We start from the raw sequence: 25,438 nt of genomic DNA on the forward strand, positions 1-25,438 counted from the left end.
TGATGCAAGAGGCATTTTTCATGAAACTACTCATTGGTCGTGGCTCCACTGCTACCCCAACAGCAGTCACAGGGTCTGCTTCTCCTATAATTAAGCCCCTGGCAGGGAAACGGGTTGTGTACCTGTCCCATAACCTCACACAGCAGCCAGGCACAAGGCACAGGACTCTGCTCATTTCTGCAGCCCAGGAGGTGTGCAAAGGGGAGTGTACAGGGGAGGGGAGGAAGGTGTGGCCGCCTACCTGCTTCTTACCTTTCTGGCTCAGCAGGAAAGAGAAAACTTTAAGGGAGGGGGGAAGGGTTGGAAGGAGGAAAAAAAAAAAAGAAGAATTACCAGTAGCTCTAGTTCTGCCATCTCTTTCCCCTTGCACACTCCACACACCTTTACCTGCACAGACTTGAAAGTCCAGTTCCACCAGGGGAGCCTGGAGAAGATAAAGAGGGAGTTCATTGGATCAAACATGTCACAAGAGACGGACAAGTAAGTGATCATACTGGTTTTGGGATCTGGTGGCAGGAGCTGGGAAACTTTTTTTTTTTTTTTTCCCTGCTTGCCTCCCTTTCTTTCCTTGTTGTTGGACTGGAAGAGGTCAGAGGCAGCCCTGGAATCCTGCTGATTCAAACTTTTCTGCAATCAACTTTGATTTTTTCCCTTTATTTAATTACTGTTTTTTTTCTCCCCTGCCTTGGACTATTGTGCCTTGCAGAGGCTGCGTGGAAGCCGGGCTGCTCAGTCTAATCTGTTGGGTCAGGCCTGAGAAAAGAAAAGAGATTGGCTTTTGTGTGCAAGGAACAAAGGGCTTTTTCTTTTGAAACGGCCATGTTCTAGGGGTTTTTGTCAGGTTCCTGGGGTAGCAGATGGGTTGATGCCTCTCCTTTTGTTGTTGTTGTTATTGTTGGTCGGATATATCTGCACTGACTAGGATTGCTATAATGCATTGCCCTGGTTCACACTAGCAACTTTGTAGCTGCTTGACAGTAAGCAACGTCCTACGTGCAACCCTTTAGCTGTTTTGGAACACCCAATCTAGCAGGGGATGGTGGGAGTTGTAGTTCAGCAAGAGTTAGAAGGCCACAAGTTGGACCCCAGACAAAGCAAGAAAACTTTATGCTTCCACTGAGAGTAGCCGCGTATAGCAATAAAACCTGATTCTCGCACTTTAGTTGTCTTGTCGATGCATCTCTGTTGTAGTCACAAGGGTGGACATAACCCTAATGCCATCTGGACTTTATATAAAAATAGATCCTTACTTGCATTATGTTGTATATTTTGAATCTGGCTCAAATGTAAGTGTCCATTTATTAAGTCATATTTAATTTTTTTAATGTATATAACAGCAGGACTGAGTACCACACTAATCAGGACTATGTGCAAATAGATTTATTAGAGAAAATCCAATGTTTCGATCGCTCCATGGTGATTTTTCTCAGGAAAAACAAACATACATAGGGATACAATTACAATGCGACTAAATCATTGTTATATACTTTATAGATTGCAAAGGTCAGTAATGCTACCGATCCACCCTCAGGTACTTTATAGCCCTTATAATGTATATATAGTAGTGATAGACTGGGGTTGCCATCCCAAGTTGCATATATATTTAAATCCATACGTGACATGGCTAATTAGCTGTTCATTTACTGCACTATTTTCTGTGCAGCCATGCAGAACACTTCAAAGCTAATTGCTCCATTCAGAATGTAGAACTTATATGTGCTCAGTTTTGAAATTGGTGGAAGACCTTTAACGACCATGTGTGAAATGTTAAATATTAAAATATTAACTTTTATACCTTTCCCACTGATATCTGTGCTCTGTTATTATATTTTTAGCTTAAGGCCCCCATGCACGGGCCGATAAAAGCCGCCGACAGACCGAGTTGGCAGCTTATTGGCCCATGTGTGGGGTCATCCAACGGGCTTCCCCGATCGATATCTGCCCGAAAAGTCACTGCCACATCTGTGCTTTTATGTGGCCCCACGATCTGACCACCCCCCGTTTCGGATGCATTATGATCTGATCGTTGGGCTCTAGGGCCCACGATCGGATCAGCCCAGTATCGCCCACTTCAATGTGGACATATCGGGGAGAGATCCGCTTGTTTGAAAACATCGCCAAATGAGTGGATCTCTATGTCTATGGCCACCTTTATTCTACTATGCAAACTGAAAGCTATCCTGTGATTTTCGAAGTGGTAGACTTCTTTGCCAGAGCCGCTCCAGTCAATGCTCTTCTCTATTGAGAGTACGAAGATTTGAGCTGCTCGTTGACATTCAATATCCTGTCCCGGGCCCCTCCGTCTTTCATCCCTTAAGTATTGTCCTCAATTTAGTCCATGGAAACCCATTGTTCTCCACCAAGTAAATGCACATTGATCATTGACTTTTGGAAGACGCATTAAATTGTGTGGAAAACATCTCCTCGTGTTTGGTAGGCTAAATGCAAACGAAAATTAACTTATCCTTTGAAGTCGTAATGTTCTGATTAAGCTGTGGAGCCATTCCAGGGTTTTCCTTTAATCTGCAATCTGTATGGTCTTTCTGTTGTTGCTGTACGATGCCCCGAGCTTTCAGAGGAGAGGAGACTTCTGCTTTTGAAACCGCGGCAAGTCGGGACAGGCTTATAGTGAAGTCAACATTTCTGGAATGACAATAGTGCAGAGGTAGCCGGGATGTTATTATTATTACTGAGAGAAGGGGTCATTAATGTGACCTCGCAATGTAGATATTTGTGCCGTGAATACAGACCTATACGTGTGCCAAATTGACATTGCAGATTTGGAAACTGATCCCTACTGTCATTCACCCCCCCCCCATATTTATGTTAAAAGCATTATGTTCCTTATTCCTAATTAGAATAGCTTCACTTTACCTTCATTTAATATTTCAGTTGAATACTTGGACAAGATCATTCTAACCAGGGAGCCTTATTGATCTATACAGTTAAACAAATGTTCAGCTCTAAAATGTCATCTTCACAATCAAATGTCCAATTTACATTTAGAGACTTGCAGGTTCCTGAATCAACCCATCTGTGCAGGAGTCCCAAATATGATATAGAAGTAGTAAAAATACAATGAAGCGCAAATTAAATAAAAACTGTATGATACACAAAAGCCATGAATATCCTGTAAGTTTTATGCTTTTAAACGGTGAATAGTGATGTCATCAGTTATAAATGGTGAGTAGTGATGTCATTTTTGTCACATGACTCACTAAAACTTGTATATTTTAACAAATAAAGTACCCCTTGTTGGAAAATATGAAGATTTTAGAAGTAACCTCGGAGTTCTATGACCTGTATAAGAAACACTAAGCCTTCGGCCTCGTGTTTTTATATGGTTATGGAACTCCTCGATGACTTATGATATCCTTATATTTTACAATAGGGGATACTTTATTCACTATATAGTGTAGTAAGTTATTCAAATTGTGTATACAGGTATTGGACCTGTTATCTAGAATATGCTCTGGATCTGGAGTTTTCCGGATAGTGGATCTTTCCATACTTTGGATCTTCATACATTGTTTGCTAGAAAATCATGTAAATGTTAAATAAACCCAATAGGCTGGTTTTGCCTCCAATAAGAATTAATTATATCTCAATTGGGATCACGTACAAGCTAATGTTTTATTATTATAGAGTAAAGGGAAATCATTTTTAAAATTTTGGATTATTTGGATAAAATGGACTTCATTGGAGACATCCTTTCTGAAATTCTGAGCTTTTTGTATAATGGGTTTCCGGATAATGGACCCCATGGGTGAAAAATGACCAATAAAATCCACTTTAAGTGACTTGTGCACTTGTTTAATGTCTCCTTTACCGCACACGCAGTGAGTCAGCCTACTCACCAGGTATGGACCAGTATTACGCCGAATGGAAAGGAATAAAGGGGCATGTAGTCCTGCAGCAGATCTTCAAATGCCACAGCAGGAAAAAAATGTTAGTGTTCCACAGGTTGGACATAAACCATAGAAGCCAGTGGATAGTGTAGCAAATCTAAATGAATACAACACTAAACATATAACCAATATACAGTAGGTACAGCACTTAGAAAAACAGATAAATACAATTCAGTCCAACACATTTCACATGATTAGACGTCACGCTTCCTCAGGAACAGTGAAACGCATAGGACTGAGTTGTATTCATTTTATTTACATTTAAGGGGACTCCCTACCGTGTCTTTGCTTTTTTTTCCACTGAATTCGTAACAATTTAGCCTGTGTATGGTTCTAACATCAGCCTCTCCAGGCCCATATCAGACTGGGACTTGGTAGTGGTGCCATAGTATGACAGGGTTTCATAAACCAACCCAGATCTAATACTATTGCTACTAATTGACAGCACTACAGGGCACATTTATAATAAAAACATACACTTGCAAGACCTATGGCCATTGTGCTACCCATTTGGCCCACTTTAGCCCTTTTCCTGAGCCCCTCAGGTTATGGTTCATTGTAGCCCTATAGATACAAATGGTACTATTTTCAGTTGCTTTCATGAGATGCCTTACCTTAGCTAGGCATCACAGAAGTATTGGAGGAAGGGTCTCCAGGCTGAACTAATAACTCTTAACACATTCTCTTTAACACAGAAATGTTGCCGCCAGTGGTTCATAACCAGGAACATTAAATATAATATTGATGAACAAGTAAAATAAAAGATATCCCATTGTACTCCAATTATTTGTGGCGCAATATAAAATCATACACTGAGTTCTAATGGTCAATACACCACAGGTGTCTGCTCTAGTGTGCTCCAAGGTTCACACCAAGGGGGCTGCTTTATGACTACTCAATACAATTGTATACGGAGCTCCCGCACACCCGTGTTTCAAGATAAATTCAAAGCTGCTTGGTGCCCAGTGATAGAGGTAACCGGCAACCTCAATTATTCATGAGAAGAAAGCACACTGGCACACAAGACTGTGATTGCAGGTGAAAACCATGCAACATTTTAATACCGGAAGTGCAACGTTTCGGGGCACGCCCCTTTGTCAAGCATGCTTGACAAAGGGGCGTGCCCCGAAAAGTCTTGTGTGCCAGTGTGCTTTCTTCTTATGACTGCTCAAGCAATCGGGATGGAAACCCCATGTGCGTTAAGGAACCTAAAAGCTTTTTTTTTAATTTTTTTTTTAATTTCAGTAAGCCCACTTGGGGAAACAAACCTCAACTAATAAGGATTTTTCCCACGAAACCTTTCGTGAGTTACTTAACTCTCATGGGGTTTCCTTCCTGATTGCTTGAATTGAAAGGCTTGAGCAGTCATACATTGAGCCTAAAGATTTCCCATGGTCATACCCACTTGTGACCTTACAGACTGATAAGTGTCACTTGGGTAAATACCCCACCCAAGATCTCCTTGATGGACCACAAAGCTGTAATTAGTAGCTTACTTGTCTATCTTGCAGCTGTTAGCAGGACCACCTTTAGAAATCGCAGGGCCCCATACGACAAAATTTCCTGGGCCCCCTGGGCTGCACCCACCGCAAGCCCCACCTACAGGTCTGCCCTCCCCAACCCACAGATCCGCCCCCCCCACCACACAATAAAAAAAATAAAAAAAATATTGGTGGCTAGGGTTCCCACATGTTAATAAAAAGATATTGGTGGTCAGGGCCCTCCATAAAAAAACATTTGTGGCCCCATTAAAAAAATATTGTTGGCTAGGACCCCACATGAGAAAAAAAAATTGGTGACCAGGCCCCCCACACACACATTATAAGAAAATTGGTGGCCAGGGCCCCTCAAACATTCATGGCATCCGGAAGTCAGCAGCTCTCACAAAGATGGGGGGCCCATCTAGTAAGTGTGGCGTGGCCGGGCCCCCCTTACCCTTGGGGGCCCCCTACAACTCTCCCCCTGTCCCCCCTGATGGCTGCCCTGGCTGTTAGAGTGAGTTTTAAAAGGCCTAATGGCCACTAACTGGAAGCCTCACTCTCAAGTTGCGTCCCTTTCCCCAACTTTACTTTGGCTTGAATTACTTTAGGGTTCAATCCAGCACATCCTTCATACAAACTTGGAACAGGAAATAATGACACTACCCCTTGGCCTATAGGAACATATCCTTCCTCACAGGGCATACTGTAGGTACACTTTCTGACAGTAGGTATGGTTACCTCCTTACATCCCCTGAATGATGCTTCCCTAAAATTTCTGATATAAGCCACAACTAGGGTTGCCACCTGGTTTGTATTTTACCGACCTGGCCAGTCGTTTACAAAGTTATATTTTTCAGGAAATACATGACTGTGTATTATAAGGATATTCGAAGTCTCCTAGGAGTTTATACAGGTGAAGGAATTTCAAGGCAACGTCTAATATCTTTATATTTTCATAAAGGGGGTACACAAACTCTTATAATACACAAATTTCAAGGAGTTGTGTGACACAAGTGACGAGAATATTTTACAACAGTAATTGCTTCTGTGCACAAAAGGACAATCATGCTAGGTTCCATAGTCTAGGTGAAGTTTTAAATGAAAACTAAACTCCACAGTGGATGCCGGAATTAAACCATAGTAGTTTAGTCATCCCTAGTCAGCATGGCCCCCCAGATCGGACCTTGTTTTAAAGGCTGGCCTTTAAACACTGCACTCCTGTAAGGTGTGAGTTCCCTGTGCGTTTCATGGAAACTTGATAAGTTGATGTCATTGTAGAAAAACCAGCCTGAGAATATGATATAGTTGTAGATGGTGAAAAAGTCTGTTTACCATGCAGCAATTTGCATGTCTAGCTATACTTATGTACTGAAAATTTCTGCGTTTTCTTTCTAGCTGCCATATTGCTTTCTTTGACAGAGGCAGAATATTTTTGTGTCACTCTGAGAATTCTAAAGTGGTGGCAGACGGGGAGATTAGTCGCCCAGCGATAAATCTCCCTTACTTCTGGCGACTAATCCTAAACCCATAATTCGCCTGTAGAATGCAGGATCTGTCAACTGCAGTAACCACTGTCTGATGATGAGTAATGGCAAATCTTGCACTTTACCACGGCAGAATCTCACTATAGGCACCGTACATGCACATACATCCACATACATCCATACAATAACATGTAATCACTCTTGGCTAAGACAGGAGGGCAAACTTTTTTATATGTATATTTTGGATAATGCCCCCCTCTGAGTATTGAACCTTTGGTGAGGGCTCCCCTTAGTTCATAATACAGTTACAGATATAAGAATACATTGCTATATCAACCATTTAACCGTAGTTCCAGTAATGGAATATGGAAAATCAAATATAGACCCCCCATATCTAAGCTTTATCAACCTTCTTTATGAGCACTTCTAGCCATTGCTGCAGTCTCCTCTTCAGTAAGGGAACTACTGCCCTAAAGAGAATTAGGTTCAGGTATAGGAACAGTTACTCAGAAGTTACAGAAAGGCCATTGCCCATAGACTCTATTTTATTCAAATAATCCAATTTTTTTTAAATTTCCTTTTTCTCTGTATTAATATAATAGTACCTTGTACTTGATCCAAACTAAGATACAGTATAATCAATCCTTACTGGAGGCAAAACCATCCTATTGGGGTTTAATGTTTCAATTATTTTCTACCAGACGTAAGGTATGAAGATTCAAATTCCATTATCCAGAAAATCCTAGGTCCCAGGCATTCTGGATAACAGGTCCCAAACCTGTATAGTAAATAAGGAAATAAAACCTTGACTGTGCAGATAACTACCTGGAAGGTAAAACAATTTGTTTTCCATGTAGCATTTAACTACTAAGCACTTCTGATAAGGAACCCAACACCTCTCCTCCACCCTCATTAATCATCCCTTTTTGCCAAACTCCTAGCAGCTGTGCCACACGTGACTTCCAACAGCTAGCAGCCCACTATCCATGCCAAAGCTGTTATCTTTGCCCTGTAGTGTGCCTGATCTGTCCAGCGTTTTTCCGTTTCACCTTTGCATTTATCTAATAGATTGAAGACTAAAATATAAAATAATTTACCTGTTTATTTTATACAAGCATAGCTACAGCAGGAACATTGCCCTGAATGTGCTAATACCAAGTAGGTAACAATATGCTGTGAAGCCCAGGGAGTGTAAAGGGTCCAATGGAGCCCTTATCCGTATTCTTGCCAATTTATTCAGGGGACCTAAAATGATTTTCCTATGTCACCTAGTTACTTGTAATTATGGTCTAATGGCACTGTGTAAAGCTATGATTTTTATTTGAAATATATTTGGCATATCAGAAAGAAAACTGAGATCTACTAATTTTTTTTCAAACCTTCCAGTTGCCGTTCAACTTCTTGTTTGTAGTAAACACAGTGAATGGCCAACTAGGTCTGCTGCATAATAGTATCAGGCATTCTGTCACTGGGTGCACCATAAGTAATAGCAGTAGAGTAGTATTTGACACAATATATTGTTATAATAAATTAAATTATCATGTATAATGCTACATACTGTAGGCACAAGAGATGGACAGCACATAGGAATCCCCTGGCATGTTCACATCATTCTGAGAGAACAAGCGATCATTTCCATGGGACACAAGGTTCTAGAGAGCCCTGTATCTATTGCCTGCTTATGGCAGGCTTACTTGTGCCTCACAACTTTGCCCATTTCACCCAATGTTGTATCTGGTGCAAAGCCCAAATGGTGTTGCTAGAAGAATCTAGAGCAATTTTGTACCCCTTATTATTCTTGGCACCAAAACCAGGTCACTAGTTGATTATTCAAGTGTCCTGGATAAGGTACCAGGACTCCTAAGAGGTGAAAAATTGCTCCTGGTCCTTTCAGCACCTGGATATGAGGTCACATGCATGCTCATACTGAGTGAGAGTCCTGGCTAAGGGGCACTTGCCCAGAATTCACCTGCTTGTGACCTAGTCATTCCCTCTTGGTATAACATGTGCATTCTCTGCAGCCCGTTATTGTAACGGCAATTAGATGAGTTTTGATTTGAAGCCAGCTGGCAACCTGTGCGTCCCTCCTCCAGCCCAAAACCTTATGATCTTCAATCCTCTCTAAACCACACTCAGGATAATTTATAATGAACACAGAGGCTTGCATTTTATCTACTTCTCCTGCTTTATCAAAACATTAAACAGCCACATTAAAATGATGCTTAATCGTGTTGGCTAACCTCACAGTGGCACTTTGTGTGGCTGTGGTGCTGGTTGATGCTGCACAGATCTGAATTATTCCCAATAATTTGAACAAAATAATCCTTTAATCTCACTTACCAAGACCCTAGGTTATGAATGGGCAGCCTATTCCCTACAGATGCTGTGGAACTACAAATACTAGCATTCTATTGGTAGCAGTTGAGGGTTGCTGAGTTGGTTTGTATAATTCTATGTTGGCAAAAAGATAGTGAATGCATTATAATTAGTGATGGGCGAATTTATTCGACAGGCGTGAATTCCCGTGATTTGCCGCCGTATAGATTTGCGAAAATTCGGCGGAATTTCGCCAAAAACGGACGCCGCCGCCGTTTTGCAAATTTTTCACCATTTTGCAAATTTCGTGGGAAATTCACGAATTTTTCGGAGAAACGCCCCAAATTTGCCCGTCGCTAATTATAATTAAAGAACTTCAGAGGTTTAACATTTGATAATGAAATTGAAAAGAACAGTAAAACAGACATTACCTTTGTATTATTGCAACTGGTGTGTATGTAGATGTGTCTGTAACCTTTCAGCTGAGTGTTTAACTGGGATGGTGATAGTACAAAGGTTAAGACTGCCCCACTGGTGATTTAGATGCTGTTCTAGGTTCATCTATAAGACAGAAAGGGTCAATGGCTTGGTCAGTAGTTGCGTGTTGGGAGAAGGAAAGAAAAGTCAAATAATTAGACAGACACAGAGACAATGAGGTTAACTGAGTATGATTTGGAGTTATGGCTGGTTTTCAGTTTTTGTAAAGTTTCAGGCACTGCTCTCAAGCCTTGAGAAAGGGCCCTGTGTGGCCCGAAACGTTGCCATGTTTTGAAGTCTGCAATGAGCCAATAAAAGTCACTTTTTGCATTACCAAAACGGTGCTACAGCTATTTTGGACTTTGTTGTAACTGTGCTGGCTCTTCGCAGGGGGCCTTATATGCTGTTTAGCACCTGCTGTTTAGCAGTCTCAGTAAATAGACTTGAGTGGCATCAGCATAATGATGATAATATTGTTAGCCAAATTAACTAATGAGTTTACCAAGGGAGTGTGGATAGAGACAGAAAAGTAGAGGCCCCAGAACAGAGCCTCAAGGCACATATACAGAGAAGGTCAACATTGGAGGTGGGAGAGTTGCTGACTCCTAACCAAGCCATTTGTATATTGACCAGTGTGTAGAGCCAAAACAAAGGCATCTCTGATTGGGGGATGGTCAGATATCATTCAGGAAGGATGAGGAACACACCAGGCTATGGATTTGGTCCACTTTCAAGAGAATTGCATATGCCAACAACTTGATTGATTGACTTAGGGGCCACTTGCGTTTATCTGGCAATATCTGCCTGTGTATTCCCAGTTATAGCAACACTGACCTATGGCTAATAATTGACATTCTACTTTAACAAAGACCCCAAATAGACCAACACTGATGTAGATTGTCACTGTCGAGCCCTGTTATATATGCTGTCCCTCTTTTTAAAGTTTGTGAATCGAGTTTATTTCAGATTTATATTTTTGCATTTAAAGTTAGCAGGGGCTATAATTAGTAATCTATTTTGATGGTTGAATGATTCCATTTACTTGTCATTGAAGCATATCCATTCCAGGAACACTATCAACAATATTGGCATCAATGTCCAAGCAACACTTTATTGTAACCGTAATAATAAAGCTATAAAAAAAAGTTTAGAGAACCCTTTATAATTTTTATATAGATATTAATGGACAGCCTTATAAGGTCATGGGATTCAGTTTGGGGAATCTGCCTTATGTTAAATGGCTGTTCTCCTGATATTCAGTCTATGCTTGAGCTGAAGGAAAGGCTCATTTGCCAACCCATGTTGGTTTCATCTATTCACCCACTACATTGCACCTTCTGCACAATTACATGCATTTTATTTGAGCAGGCTGAACTGGCACATTGGTGCTCAAGGAGTAAATAGTATACGAGTGCAAGTACCTCCGTTTCTAGCATTTTTTCCAATATGGTGCTTTACACTTGGACGTGCCTCTGTAAATGAGACTTGTGATAAGTGCACTTAGCTGAGGCAGAGTAAACATTGAACTTACTAACAGTATATAAATATATTACAGTATATATAGCCCCTAGAGCTGGATACATATGGGCAGGTAAAGGCTTTTCTTGTGATACCACCTGTACTGTACATGATGTGCTCTGTCTTACTTTCTCTACCATGCTGAGCTGACTTGTTTCCAAAATACTCAGAGACACCATCAGCCACTGCTAGTGAATCTTTTCCTCCAATCAGCGCTGTCTTTTACCCCTTTCAAAGTCCTATAGCTGAGTAGCTTTCATTCACAATGCTTATTTCAATCTTTGATTTGTTAGTCTTGTGTGATGAAGAGTACTTTATAAAAAATAAAAGCAAATACGTTTTTTTTTTACAAATAAATCCTGCTTTTTAGTAAACGGCTTGTGGTCTTGGTTCCAAATGACGCTGTGTTCAATACTCGTCGCGCCTACACCAGTGAAGATGAGGCCTGGAAGTCATACCTGGAAAATCCCTTGACAGCTGCAACAAAGGCAATGATGAGTATAAATGGGGATGAGGAGAGTGCTGCAGCCATTGGACTATTGTACGATTATTACAAGGTTAGAGGCCTTTTGAATGGTTTGTACAATAGATTTTAAAATTTTATTCAACCTCAATTTCGCAGTGCCATGTGGTTAAACCTCAAAATATCCATCTGTTAGGGCTGCTGGACACTTGGCCAGATAGCCCAAAGATTGTCCCATGTACAACCACTTTGACTCTTTTTCATTTTAACAGAGTTGCAAGACACTGCTCAAACGCAGGCTAATTCAACTTTCCTTATTGCCCCTCCTTTTTCTTGCTGCCATCATGCCCTTCCGGTAGTTCCAGTTACTGACTAATCTCTGCTGAGATCTGAGATCTAGAATCCACTTTCTCATGTAATCCTCAGTGCTTCCACACAGGAACAATGATGGCATTTTAAAGAAGCATTAAGCAATTGACTTAAAGGGAAGAAAATATTATATTCCTGTTTGGTTGTTGAGCTCAGCCTTATATAATGCTTACTCGGGACTTTAAGGGATTCTTCAAAATACTTTTTACGGAATTTCTGTATAATGACTATCATTCGATGTTCATAAAATCCTGTTGCCTTTCTTAGGTTCCAAGAGAGAAAAGGTTGTTATCTTTAAATAAAATAAGTGAAGGCCAAGAAGATCAGGATAAAAGGTAAAGATCCCCGTTGCAAGGCCCTAATATCTTAGTTATATCCAATTCTAATTGGTCACTTCATTGCATGTTTTTTTGGGCTGGTCTGTCATTTCAATAAATGGCTAACAAATGTATGTATGTGTGTGTGTGTGTGTGTGTGTGTGTGTGTATATATATATATATATATATATATATATGTGTGTGTGTGTATATATATATATATATATATATATATATATATATATATATATATATATATATATATGTATGTGTATATTTTTATATATGTGTGTGTATATATATATATATATATATATATATATATATATATATATATATATATATATATATATATATATATATATATATATATATATATATATATATATATATATTGAAATCAATGCAGCCACACTCGAATCTGGACTTCTTTAGGTAAATCTGGGTGAAGGGTCAAAAGTGTTGTATACAAATTTGTTAAAAAATACCCACACTCCACTTTGTGATACAATAAATTGCTTTTATTGTGTACATGTCATACATCCGATGTATGACGTACACAATAAAAGCTATTTAATTTATCACAAAGTGGAGTGCGGTCTTTCAACATTTTTATATGCATATATTTATATATACATTTATTGTCGGCAGTTTTAGCAAAGATATTTATTGTCAACAGTTTGCATGAATATTAGGAGATATGTAATGGTTTGACTTTGATAATTAATTGTAGCTCTTGAACTTACTGTAAATATGCTCTTAAGAAGATATGAGCAGCTTAGTCTGTGTGTCCTTCCATGAGCCGTTACCCACGCATGGAGCTGCTATTCACACCCTTTCCAAATAACCAACTGCAATCAGCCACTCCACTCCATTCTCCATGCTTGTGTATTGTATGTTGGAAGTACAGTAAGCACAGGCAGCACAGTGGGAGGAGGGATCATGTTATGGTATGTCTCTACCAAGGCTACGGTTTTATTTCTGCTTCAGTTTATGCCAGATGTATAATCCAACATCATTATTCATTTACATTTGTTAGAATATAAAAAAAACCTAATCAATAAAAGAATGAAGATACGGTGGCTTTTTTTCTCATCTGACACTTTAGCACTATACCTAAGTCATTAGGAGGGGTAGGGCCATGGAGCTGTAAATAAGTGACACACTGCCCCGTTAATTTCCATATCTGACACTCTATTTACAGCCCACGGCACTCTCTATATCCTGTTTAGGGTTTGGAGATTTCACTTGCTACAGATATGGCAATTACCATTTATGTCTTCATATCATCCTGTGCTTATGATAAGGAGACTCATAAAACACCTCAAGGCTGATCCATTCACAGATTCATAGATAAAGGCCAATAATAGAACATCTGTACAGTTAAAGGGAAAGTGTCAACTAAAGAAGGCATTTAAAGGATTAGTATTAACAGATATAATCAAAACAGATAAATTATTATTATATTGTCTAAATGCATTTATTTAATACATGCTAATTACATATAGGTGCCTCTTTGTTATATTTTTATAAATATTTATGTTTTAAAAAACACAACTGGCACATGTTAGATACCTAGATACATTTATACGAGAGTATCTTTTCATTGGTAAAGAGTGCACCTACAGAGATATAAATATACACTAAAGGTAGCCATACATGGGCCCAACCATGCATGGTATCCAACCACCAGAGGGACAGACACTATACGAGGGCCTGTACATGTGCATAGCCACCTTTGCATCAATCTTTACATGGGTTGTTGAACAGAAGTGAAGCGGAGCCACAGAGATGGATGCAATTTTTCCATCACGGTTGGTTATCTTTAACCTACCGGACTTGTAGGATTATCTGTCAAAATGATCCTATGAACATATATGCCCAGATGGTTGAGCAGTATGGTTGAAATCAGTGATCCACAACCAGTGGCTCTTAAGCAACATGCTGCTCTCCGACCCCTTGGTTGTTGCTCCCAGTGACCTCAAAGTAGGTACTTCTTTTTGAATTCCTGGCTTGCATGCAAATTTTAGTTGCATAAAAACCTTGTGTACTGCCAAACAGAGCCTCCAGAAGGCTGCAAGTCCACGAAGGGTCTACCAAACAGTCAATCAAATCCCTGTTTTGCACCCCTATGAACTTTTTGCATGATCATTTTGCTCTCCAACGTTTTCTACATTTAAATGTGGCTCAATGGTAAAAAAGGTTGGGGATCCTTAAAGTGGCCATAGACTCCAAGGTCCGCTCGTTTGGCGACATCGCCAAACGAGCGGATCTTTCCCCGATATGCCACTAACGGCATGGCTATATCGGGGGTAATTCGAACGTTCGGCCAAGAGGCTCCGACGGGTCGGTTGGGTAAAAATCCAACCTTCCCGATCGATATCGTGGCCAGATATCGATCGGGAAGACCCGTCGGAAGCCCACATACACGGGCAGTTAAGCTGTCAAATCGGTCCAAACGACCGATATCGGCAGCTTTGTCTGCCCGTGTATGGCCACCATAAGTCTAAGGAAAAGAATCTTCCATAGTTAATTGACTTGAACCGTTTAATCTACTTACATTTTATCCCAAATGATGGCATGTTTATAAAGCAAACATGACTAAACAAATACAGCAAAATGTAGCGTGGTAATGGTGGAGCTCACCCAGACTCGTATCCCCCTCTGATCACTGCTCCCGCGTGATCCCGGTTTCTTCTCCACAGACTTGTAGAATGTATCATTTACCTCGCTAAGGAGCGCTGATTCGAAGGGGGGAGATGATTTAATATCAAATTTGGCTTTTATGCTGCACCAGCATATCCGCTGGACACTAATTCTAATTTCCTTGTTATTATACAGAAATTGCCTTCCAGCCAATGAAACACCAAGTAACTTGAGCACAGGGGAAAATCGTGTACAGGTCTTGAAAACTGTTCCTGTAAACCTGTCGCTCAACAGTGATACAGTTGAGAACTCCAGCAGAGAGAAATACACCAACAGTCTGTCTGAAAGCCCCCAGCCTGCCCCTGCATCAGGTGTAACTGTAGTGAAAGCAGAGGAGTTCACGCCAGTTTTTATGGCCCCTTCCGTACCTTACAGAAGTGATGGAGAAGAACCCCGAGGGGTAATCTTTGAGCAGACTCACTATGGAGTACATAGTATTACTCCTCATTCGGACTACCTCAAGGATGACCAGCGCAGCACTCCAGACAGCACTTACAATGAAAGCTTTAAAGAAGCCACTGAGGTCAGTGCCCATTTTAATGCCATTACTATGGATAAAGCTGGCCGAGTATTGTATATTTAGTAACAGCTAAATGTCTGAACGAACAATTAAAAGCCACTAAATGATAAAAACCTTTATACATAAAGTTGTTTTTAGTGGCATTTATTTTAAGCGTTCATGTCTGTTGTAGCCATGAAATTATGCTAGAGGGAGGGGCAAAGTCCTGATAGGCTGGACATAGAACATATAAAGTGTCTCCAGCCTGTCAAGTCTTCGCCCAACCCTAATTAAGAGAATGGCAGAATAGATGCCAGAGCATCAAGCTTCTCGGTGGAGGCAAAGCAAGAATAGTTCCAGGAAAGTTTTTAAGCTGACACCTCTAAAAAACTGGAACTTTAAGGACATAGGGCAGTGATCCCCAACCAGTAGCTCGTGAGCAACATGTTGCTCTCCAACCCCTTGGATGTTGCTCCCAGTAGCCTCAAAGCAGGTGATTATTTTTGAATTCCAGGCTTGGAGGCAAGTTTTAATTGCTTAAAGACTAAGTATAGTGCCAAGTTCACATAGGGGCTACCAAATAGCCATTCACAGTCATTATTTGGCACCCCAAGGGACTTCATGCTTGTGTTGCTCCCCAACTCTTTTTACATTTGAATGTGGCTCATGGGTAAAAAAGGTTGGGGATCCCTGACATAGGCTATTCCATGTCGTGTATCTATATAGGTTGGGAAGTAATTGGTCAGGGCTGTGCCAGAGTCTGGTATTGGCAGAGGGTTTCCCATTCTGGGAAGTGGTACCAGACATGGAAAGACATCGTGACTGTTGTAAGTCCCATGCCAACCACCATAGGCCTGAAACTGCAAGCTAAGGCAATAATACCGTCACATAAGAGAGATAACATGAAAACACATTTAGCTATTATTATACCCTTTATGCAAATCTGTAGAGAAGCTTAAATTGATAAATTGTCACTATAGCTTCAGTTTTCTAAAGCTTATCAAACAACAGTTGGAAGTACACTTCCATCTTCATTATGGATAGCATTGAGCACATTCTCAAGAAACTTCTCTGTGAGCTAGGATAAGATTTGAAAACAAAGCGAATTTAATATTCCTACAAGCCCTGAATGAAGGGCATTGTTGTGAAAACATGTTTGTTGCCCTAGATAGTGTTAGATATCAAAGCAGAGCTTAAACCAAGAAATTAGCAAACAAAGAGAACTCAAAAAACACTAGTCTAACTACACTAGATATATATTTTTTTTAGTGTGTAGACAGGCATCTCAGGCTATCGTGCCTGGTCATATTCTTTCAGAAAGAGCCAGCACTTCACAATGGAACTGCTTTCAGATAAGCTATTGTTTCTACTCAATGTTAAGTGAAGGAGTCACAGTGGGATTTTTACTATTGATTTTTACTATTCTCATATATACCAGGGAGCATTTTGCTACATTCCCATTGTTCTGTTGATGGGCTGCTACCAACTTGCAGTGTAGTAAAGAGTGACTGAAGTTTATCAGAGCACAAGTCACATGATTGATGGCACCTGGTAAACTAACATGTTAAACCCTATGTGAGATTTCAAAATTAAATATAAAATAAATCTTTTGAAAAAACGGATTTCAGTGCAGAAGTCTGCTGGAGCAGCATTATTAATGGATGCATTTTGAAAAAAAATGTTTTCCCGTGACAGAATGCACAGTTAGCTGCTTGGATACTATGACATGGTGCAGTAAAGGTGAGGTTTGTACCTTTTCTAAATAAAAATACTGGCTTTCCTATATTTTTCCCCTCTCTTCCCTGTTAAAACCATTGGCACCCAGCACATTTTTTATGAGATAGGTGTCAACTTTAAAGGGCACCAATCATAACTAAAATCATTTCCTAAGTAAATACACTGTGTGAAAGTTCAAGAAATCGGATTTTTAAAACAGTTAGAATTGTTTTTATAATGTAAATCATCAGCTCACTGTTCCGTCTGCAAGATCTCCCCTATCTCCCCTGCAGTTCTAGCTGAGGCAGCCATCTTGGATTTCACTGGCTCCTCCTACCTATATCTTCCCAGCCAACTGTAGCTATTTTCAAATCAGCCAAACCTGTGTGTTAGCTGCTGTACAGTAGTGCTGCCACCTGCTGGAAGTTACTGTGTGCCCTTCACATCACCAGCAGGGGACAAGATAGGGAAATCTCCTGATACTTCTAGTGGAGGAGTTTACTAACACAAGGCATTCTGGGTAGAATACTCAAAGCAGTGTTACAATCTGAGCATGCTCCTGAAATTTGCATATTATAGTCTCTGTTATAGTCTCAGTATGGCCTCCCTCAGTGAAAGAACCCATTTGACAAAGTAAGGGATTTTTTAAAACCTGCAGTTTTTTTTCCCCAAAAAACTATATATGTAGTTTGATTAAACGTGTTTATGTTGTACTGGTCAGATTGTTAAATATGTGTTTGATTTTGGCTGTGATAGGTGCCCTTTAAGTAAAAACAAATGTGAACTATGTTGCTAAATATGTCCAATAATCTTTCACTGAGTGACTCCTGTGACTATATTTGGTACTGGGTTAAAGGCAACTCAACACTGGTAAACGTTTGTGTGTAATACGCACCCACCATATTTCTGTATGCTGCCATGTGCCTTTTGCATACGGTAAACCTGTATAACAGCTGTATGTAATATTTTTCTGTCTTTTCAGAAATACCGCACTCCTTCAGTAGGAACAGAGGAATTTCTGTACGAACAAACTGCAAGGTAGGCTTGGATCTCTGCTCTGAAATGGGGTGTAGAAAACTGTTGAGACTTTTTTTTCATATCAGATCAGAAATGTTTACATTACATTTATAGTTTTCAGATGTGTCACAAGCAGAAAGGGGGTCCCGTTTCAACTAAATATTCGGAAGGGTTTTTTTTACAGTGAGAGCTGTGAAGATGTGGAACTCTCTCTCCCTGAATCTCTGGTACTGATGGATACATTAGATAGCTTTAAGAAGGGGTTGGATGGTGTTTAGCAAGTGAGGGAATACAGGGTTATGGGAGATAGCTCATAGTACAAGTCGGTCCAGGGACTGGTCCGATTGCCATTTTGGAGTCAGGAAGGATTTTTTTCCCCTTTGAGGCAAATTGGAGAGACTTCAGATGGGTTTTTTGCCTTACTCAGGATCAACTTGCAGTTAGGCAGGTTATATATAGATTAAAAGGTTGAACTTGATGGACCTGTGTTTTTTTTTCAATCCCACTTACTATGTTACAATAGGGGGGTTATTTATCAAGGTCCAAATTTATCTCAATATCGGCTGCTACAAACTCTGATCTAAGCTGCCCGGGTTTTTAAAACTTGTCTATTACATTTTCTCTAAAATTACCTTTGCGGGAAAAGCTCTGATTTTCAAGATTTTTTCGTGAATTTTCCCCGAAAACGCAGAATTTTTTGGAGTTTTCATCCGAAAGTTCGGAAAACATAGTGAAATTGCCCGACACCCCCGACACAACAAAAATCGTTGGGACTGTTCCCATTGACTTTTATGCAACCTCGACAGGTTTGAGATGCCGTGTTTTTATATTTTGGCTTTTTTAGCCCTCAGGGTTTAATAAATTCCAAAAAATTCGTGATTTTTTTAAAAGCCTATTATAACAAAAAAAAATAACACATTTTTCGGATTTCGGGGAATTTCGGGTATTCAGAGCTTAGTAAATAACCCCCTAGGTGTACCAGTCCAAGCAACTTCCGAAGAGCACCTAGGGAGGCCTTGAATGATGTATTATTTCAATATATGTCTCCAAAATGGATAATTGCCCTAAAATATTTTGCTGTTGGCCCCACAAAGTGGCACTCTTCTTGGACCAAATGTGCATGGCGTCCACATCTTATCAATTATCCATGAAAAAACATATCTCCCAATTCAGTTTAAAAATTTCCTTTAGATTTTACTTCACTGGGGTTTCCACATTCTAAACCATGGGGAAAGTTTTTCTCATCCGATTGAATCTGACCCTGTATTTGTGAGAATAGAAAGTAAGCGAGGAACCTTATGAATTCAAATTAGGAATTTATTTCTGGTGGTCAATTATTTCAATTTTAAAGAACCCCTGTGTTGATGAAAACGTATGATCTTCCCAATCATTATCTGTTTGTCGGATCAATTAGATTGCATTCGGGTTCAAGGGCCATATCTCACAGAATATCAATGCATATTATTGTCTTAGTTACTCTGTAAAGTTTACAAGATATGCCTGGCATACAGTCCGTAAATGATTAATATGTTTATATTGTCTATTGAATTGCCTACAGCAGCACCTTTCAGTATACACTAGAAGCCACAAAGTCTCTACGCCAGAAACAAGGAGAGGGGCCTATGACCTATTTAAACAAAGGACAATTTTATGCCGTCACTCTGAGTGAAACTGGAGCCAACAAGTGTTTCCGACATCCCATCAGCAAAGTCAGGGTATGCAATATAATTACTCAAAGCTTTTTTTCTCAACATTACTTAAAGGTACTCATTTTTTGTAGTAAAGCAAGCTTTCCAAACTTGCAGCAATGTATTTACTGCTGACCTACACATTCCAGTGTCCTCCAACACCTTTCATCTCTCAAAGAATTCAGGAGTTCAATTTCCGCTTAAGTGCAAGAGGTCGGATATCTTTAGGGCTTGGGCTCACAGCACAGTTTGGCTTTCACACTTTACTAGGAGAATTAGTGATCAGAATACCCTTCCCTAGCTGCAGCTTCTGCCTTTTCCTTTGAATTGGACATGTATTGGCAGATAAGGATTGTTCTGGAATATAAAAGTCAACGTTTAGTATTTTAACATTAAGCATAATAATAATATTCCATACATGATGGAACCCATGTTGTCACAGACCGTACACATGCAATTTAAATTAGGGATGCACCGAATACACTATTTTGGATTCGGCCCAACCCCCGAATCCTTTGCGAAAGATTCGGCCGAATCCGAATCCTAATTTGCATATGCAAATTAGGGGTGGGAGGGGGAAAACATTTTTTATTAACTTGTTTTGTGACAAAAAGTCAAGCGATTTCCCTCCCCACCCCTAATTTGCATATGCAAATTAGGATTCGGTTCGGCCAGGCCGAATCCTGGCCGAATCCCGAACCGAATCCTGGATTGCATCCCTAATTTAAATTAATTGGAAGAAGTCCGTCCATATACAGTAGGGTGCCATTATCTCTTATTGTTGTTACTTGGGAATTCCCAATGTCTTTTCATACTAAAACTTTGACAAAATTTTGAAACAAGGGTTGCCACAGATTTTGACAATAATGAACATTGCAAAGGGTTGAGTGTGAGCTATGTTTGTTGTTGGATCCTTGATAAAGGCCCTAATGTGGGCCGAAACGTTGGACACGTGAGTGATGTTGAAATAAACCTTTTTTGATTGAGAATTTGGTGTGCTGGTCCATTTTGAACATTGTATACTCTGACTGACCAAGCACCCACCTCTGGTTAATAAGGAAGGAGTGCAGGTACTTTGTGAATTTATATATATATGATTTCTTCTGAAGTATGAGCAGAACATATATACCAGTGTAATATGACTCTTTTTCTTTTTTCTCAAAGTAATGGCCTACAGAGGAATGTTGGGTCATAGCAGTAAGGAATTCAAGGAAATGTGCTTTTTAGATAGGAGTGGCTGTAGATTCTTCTCATAAAACTGTTTGGTGCCAGTGCAGTGGCAGGTTAGTACAGGCATACACAGGAATGGTTGGAGGCTCGGAATTTAGGAGAGACGGGTGGGGTGCTGCTGGTGGAAAAAACTGATGGGAAGACGAGTGGGAGCAAGCACAGGGAATTATTGTACAGTAAAATATATGTTGCACATCACAATAGCACAAATTTTGGGGCATCAGAAGATTGTAAATGTAGCCCTAGTCCAAAAAAATAGTCTGCTTACAATATCTAGTAGAATTAAATCAAAGGCAACTGGACATTTTAAAGTTTCAATGTCCGTGACTTTACTACACTCAAGGGTTTAAATGCCGGGGAATTCCCTGCCACTTCTGTTGAACTGAAGAAGCCACTCTGATGAGTGATGAAAGATTTTCAAGAAAAACTCTAAATGTCCAATTGCCTTTGATTTAATTCTGCTGGATACTGTATACCATGAACTGGATAAATGAGAATCTTCATAGACAATAGTCTGCTTGTGTCTCAGGGAGGTTTGTTGGCATTTTTTTCGAGCCTAAAATGTAGAGAAACGGTGGCCTTCCTTTGGCAACATTGGGATTAAGCAGTGTTTCTGTTGCTTCGAAATGGTGTAAACAGAAACCATTGCCTGAAAGATACTGATGGATATTATAGCACAGTTTGCACATAGTATTTGTATTTTATCAAACGATATAAATATTACTTTACAGTTTCTAAAAATGGGGGATTAGATTTATTAGAGCAGCTAGCATTTCCAGAGAAGGCAAGGTGGAACTGAGCTACACAAAATTCCTTGACCTTCAGCAGGTTTAGCTAGTGAAGTGTCTGAGCTATGCTCTATTGAGGAGAGTATTCTCCAGCCATATCTCCAGTGGCCTATATCTATATGACTATATACAGGGTGGGGTGGTGTGTTTTGTAAAAGCTGGCCCTCGTGACTTGTGCTATTAATCAGCCAAATAAATGTCATGAAGGGTCAACACAAGGCCACATCATAATCCAACAGAGAATGACATTGATTCTGTTGTATTGGCAGTTCAGTCTACATTAAAATAAGAGACTTATTCTTATAACCTATTTTATAGGTTGAAAATTTGAACTGTACATGCAATATTTGTTTGACCTAAATATTCCACATTACTTCTTGGGCACACGTTTTTTTTTTTTTTTTTTTTTTACTATTGTCTATTGTATCTAAAACAGGAAGACCAGAAGTAAAAGAGGAAGCTTGTTTTGTGGCAGAAGTTTCCCAGCTAAATGGCAGGGACAGCGGCATATGAGAAGGGCAGATGGCAGACTAGGATAGCTAGAGTAAGAACCAACATCAGATTTTTGGCAGATTTCTATGTGAAAGGCTGGGGTGGGGGTCAATGTAATTAGTTGAGAACACCACAAGTTGAGTATTATGGAAGCAGGTGATTTTAGAGCAAGTGAGAAAGCAATGGGGGAATAAGGATCCACCAACTGCAACAGAGATGTAGGATAAGAGCTTAGCTGAACTATTGTACGAACATGAAAGAGTCCGTTAGAGAGGCGAGGGGAGGCCACTGACTTTCCAGAGTAGATGAGACCTCATCTGTGGGCATAAAATGCTAAAATCTAGGATAACGACTGGGAGTTCACAATTTTATCCTTCCCTGGATTTCTCATTACCCCCCATTTCTCCTGTAATGGCCAATATCTTTTGCAGCAAGTTTAGCTCTAACAATTAGGGTTGCCACCTTTTCTTGAAAGAAAATCTGGCTTTGCTATATTTTTATGCATTTACCCTATTAATAACATTATTTTTACCGGCTACTTACAATGCCTGCACGTCACACAAATGCAATGTTTTGGCCTAATGTCGAGGAAGCTTGAACAAAAAAAACATGGCAGCACATTATCATAACTGCCTAATTTATTAGTGCACAAACCATATTCATTTCATACACACACATGTATGTATTTAATATATATATTTTATTTTTAACTGCAGAGTGTAATTATGGTTGTATTCAGTGAGGATAAAAACCGTGACGAACAGTTAAAATACTGGAAATACTGGCACTCGCGACAGCACACAGCAAAGCAGCGGGTTCTGGACATTGGTAAGTTTTGGACTGATGACTGTTGCTGGGCATCAAATACAGATGAGTGTAAGAGGGACCTGCTTTCTGCAGCTTACAGTATATTCTAGTATAGGATCGTTAGTAAATGGAAGTGTTCGGTGCATAAACAGACTATTTCTTTATGTGTAAAATAAATGAGGTTAACTTAAAGGGATACTGTCATGGGGAAAAAAATTTTTTTCAAAACGCATCGGTTAATAGTGCTGCTCCAGCAGAATTCTGCACTGAAATCCATTTCTCAAAAGAGATTTTTTTTATATTCAATTTTGAAATCTGACATGGGGCTAGACATTTTGTCAATTTCCCAGCTGCCCCTGGTCATGTGACTTGTGCCTGCACTTTAGGAGAGAAATGTTTTCTGGCAGGCTGCTGTTTTTCCTTCTCAATGTTACTGAATGTGTCTCAGTGGGACATGGGTTTTTACTATTGAGTGTTGTTCTTAGATCTACCAGGCAGCTGTTATCTTGTGTTAGGAAGCTGCTATCTGGTTACCTTCCCATTGTTCTTTTGTTTGGCTACTGGGGGGGAAAAGGGAGGGGATGATATCACTCCAACTTGCAGTACAGCAGTAAAGAGTGATTGAAGTTTATCAGAGTACAAGTCACATGACTTGGGGCAGCTGGGAAATTGACAAAATGTCTAGCCCCATGTCAGATTTCAAAATTGAATATAAAAAAATCTGTTTGCTCTTTTGAGAAATGGATTTGAGTGCAGCATTCTACTGGAGCAGCTCTATTAACTGATTCATTTTGAAAAAAATGTTTTTTCCCATGACAGTATCCCTTTAACTAGGGGTCAGGTGGGAGTCTGCTGTATCCCTGTTCAGCCTGTAGAAACTTTCTAACCTGTCCGATCGACTGAACGAGCTATTGGCATGGCACGACAGATGTCGGGACACTTCATACACGGCCCGAAATCAAGGATTCATACGATCGGATCTTTGTATCTATGGCCAGCGGCTTTAAGCTGGCCATGGACGCAAAGCTCCGATCGTACGAAGTTAACGTGGAGCAGTAGTAAAACATTATGTGGAATTCTACGTATAAATGTATGTTGTAAACGGCCAGTTTCCAATATTATGAGTCTGAACTGTATATTTACTGGATAGTTCACAGATTGATTGAGCATAACCTTAACTCGATATTCTTTTAATTATACTTTTATTATATGACATGGCGTGGGTAGGTTTAAACCCTGATTGTCCATAAAATGATGGCAATTTCTATACACATTCATCACATAAAACAGCTTGAAACGAGTGAACACCTGGTTGATTGAGCTATATTTACGATACTACCATGGATTTTATGGGTTTGCAGAACCCTTTCATTATAATCTGGCCTAGTATTTATTGCACATTGGATGACTGACCTACTACATAAAAACAGCACTGCTCTAAGGGTATCTCTACTAGAGTTGTTAATAGTGCTTACTGCATGTACAGAATTATAAACAAGTGCATCATATGTCTGACCTGTATCTTAAATTAAGATTTTGTAGAATAGTTGCCCCAATGTAATACAGGTATGGAATCCATTATCCAGAAACTCATTGTCCAGAAAGCTCTTAATTACGTTTAGAGCACTTCACACCTGAAAGTGACCCTCTGGGCCTGAAAATGTTATCGGCAACAGTAAAAAAAAAAAGAACATATTATTCTACTATATAACAGATTCTTAGGGGCAGATTTATTAAGGGTCGAATTTGAGTTTATGGGAGTTTCTAAAAGTTTTAAACTCAAATCGAATTTGGACTATTCCCTAATTAATAACACTAAAATAAACTTGAAATTCGAATTTTAAAATTCAAATTTTCAATCCGACCCTTCATAAATCTGCCCCTAGGTGTTCAGATATTTTATTGGGTTTTTCACAATGCAAAAAGAAAATAACACGACTACTACAATCCTGCAGTCTCAGAAACATGTTACAGGGAACTAATGAGTGTGCTAGTTCAAAATGAACAAAAACGTGAAATGAAAAATATTCAAATAAAATAAATAATCAAATGTATGACAAAGAAGGAGAAAAAACATTGTTTTTAAGTCAAATCAAATCACAGACTTACATATGCTTTACATATGGAGAAACTTAAATATCTGATCCCTGTATCACGTAACA

The 25,438-nt window shown here is 39.6% G+C and overlaps 1 protein-coding gene across 4 annotated transcripts in view; it reads left to right on the forward strand.

The window, feature by feature from the left end:
• Positions 1 to 226: 226 nt before the first annotated feature.
• The window catches only part of grhl2.L (grainyhead like transcription factor 2 L homeolog), a 48,856-nt gene continuing 23,644 nt past the window's right edge, over positions 227 to 25,438 (forward strand). Inside the window, exons 1-7 of one of the 4 annotated variants that reach the window (XM_018268178.2) lie at positions 227 to 480; positions 11,555 to 11,741; positions 12,284 to 12,351; positions 15,175 to 15,562; positions 18,237 to 18,292; positions 19,830 to 19,986; positions 23,186 to 23,297. In XM_018268178.2, the coding sequence (XP_018123667.1) occupies positions 461 to 480; positions 11,555 to 11,741; positions 12,284 to 12,351; positions 15,175 to 15,562; positions 18,237 to 18,292; positions 19,830 to 19,986; positions 23,186 to 23,297 (988 nt within the window). In that variant the 5' untranslated portion in view covers positions 227 to 460. Of the gene's footprint in view, positions 481 to 11,554; positions 11,761 to 12,283; positions 12,352 to 15,174; positions 15,563 to 18,236; positions 18,293 to 19,829; positions 19,987 to 23,185; positions 23,298 to 25,438 lie in introns of those variants that run through there. The other 3 variants (XM_018268177.2, XM_018268176.2, XM_041566572.1) reach the window with 3 other exon arrangements.

This window comes from Xenopus laevis, chromosome 6L (assembly GCF_017654675.1).
Source record: "Xenopus laevis strain J_2021 chromosome 6L, Xenopus_laevis_v10.1, whole genome shotgun sequence".
Classification (NCBI taxonomy): domain Eukaryota; kingdom Metazoa; phylum Chordata; class Amphibia; order Anura; family Pipidae; genus Xenopus; species Xenopus laevis.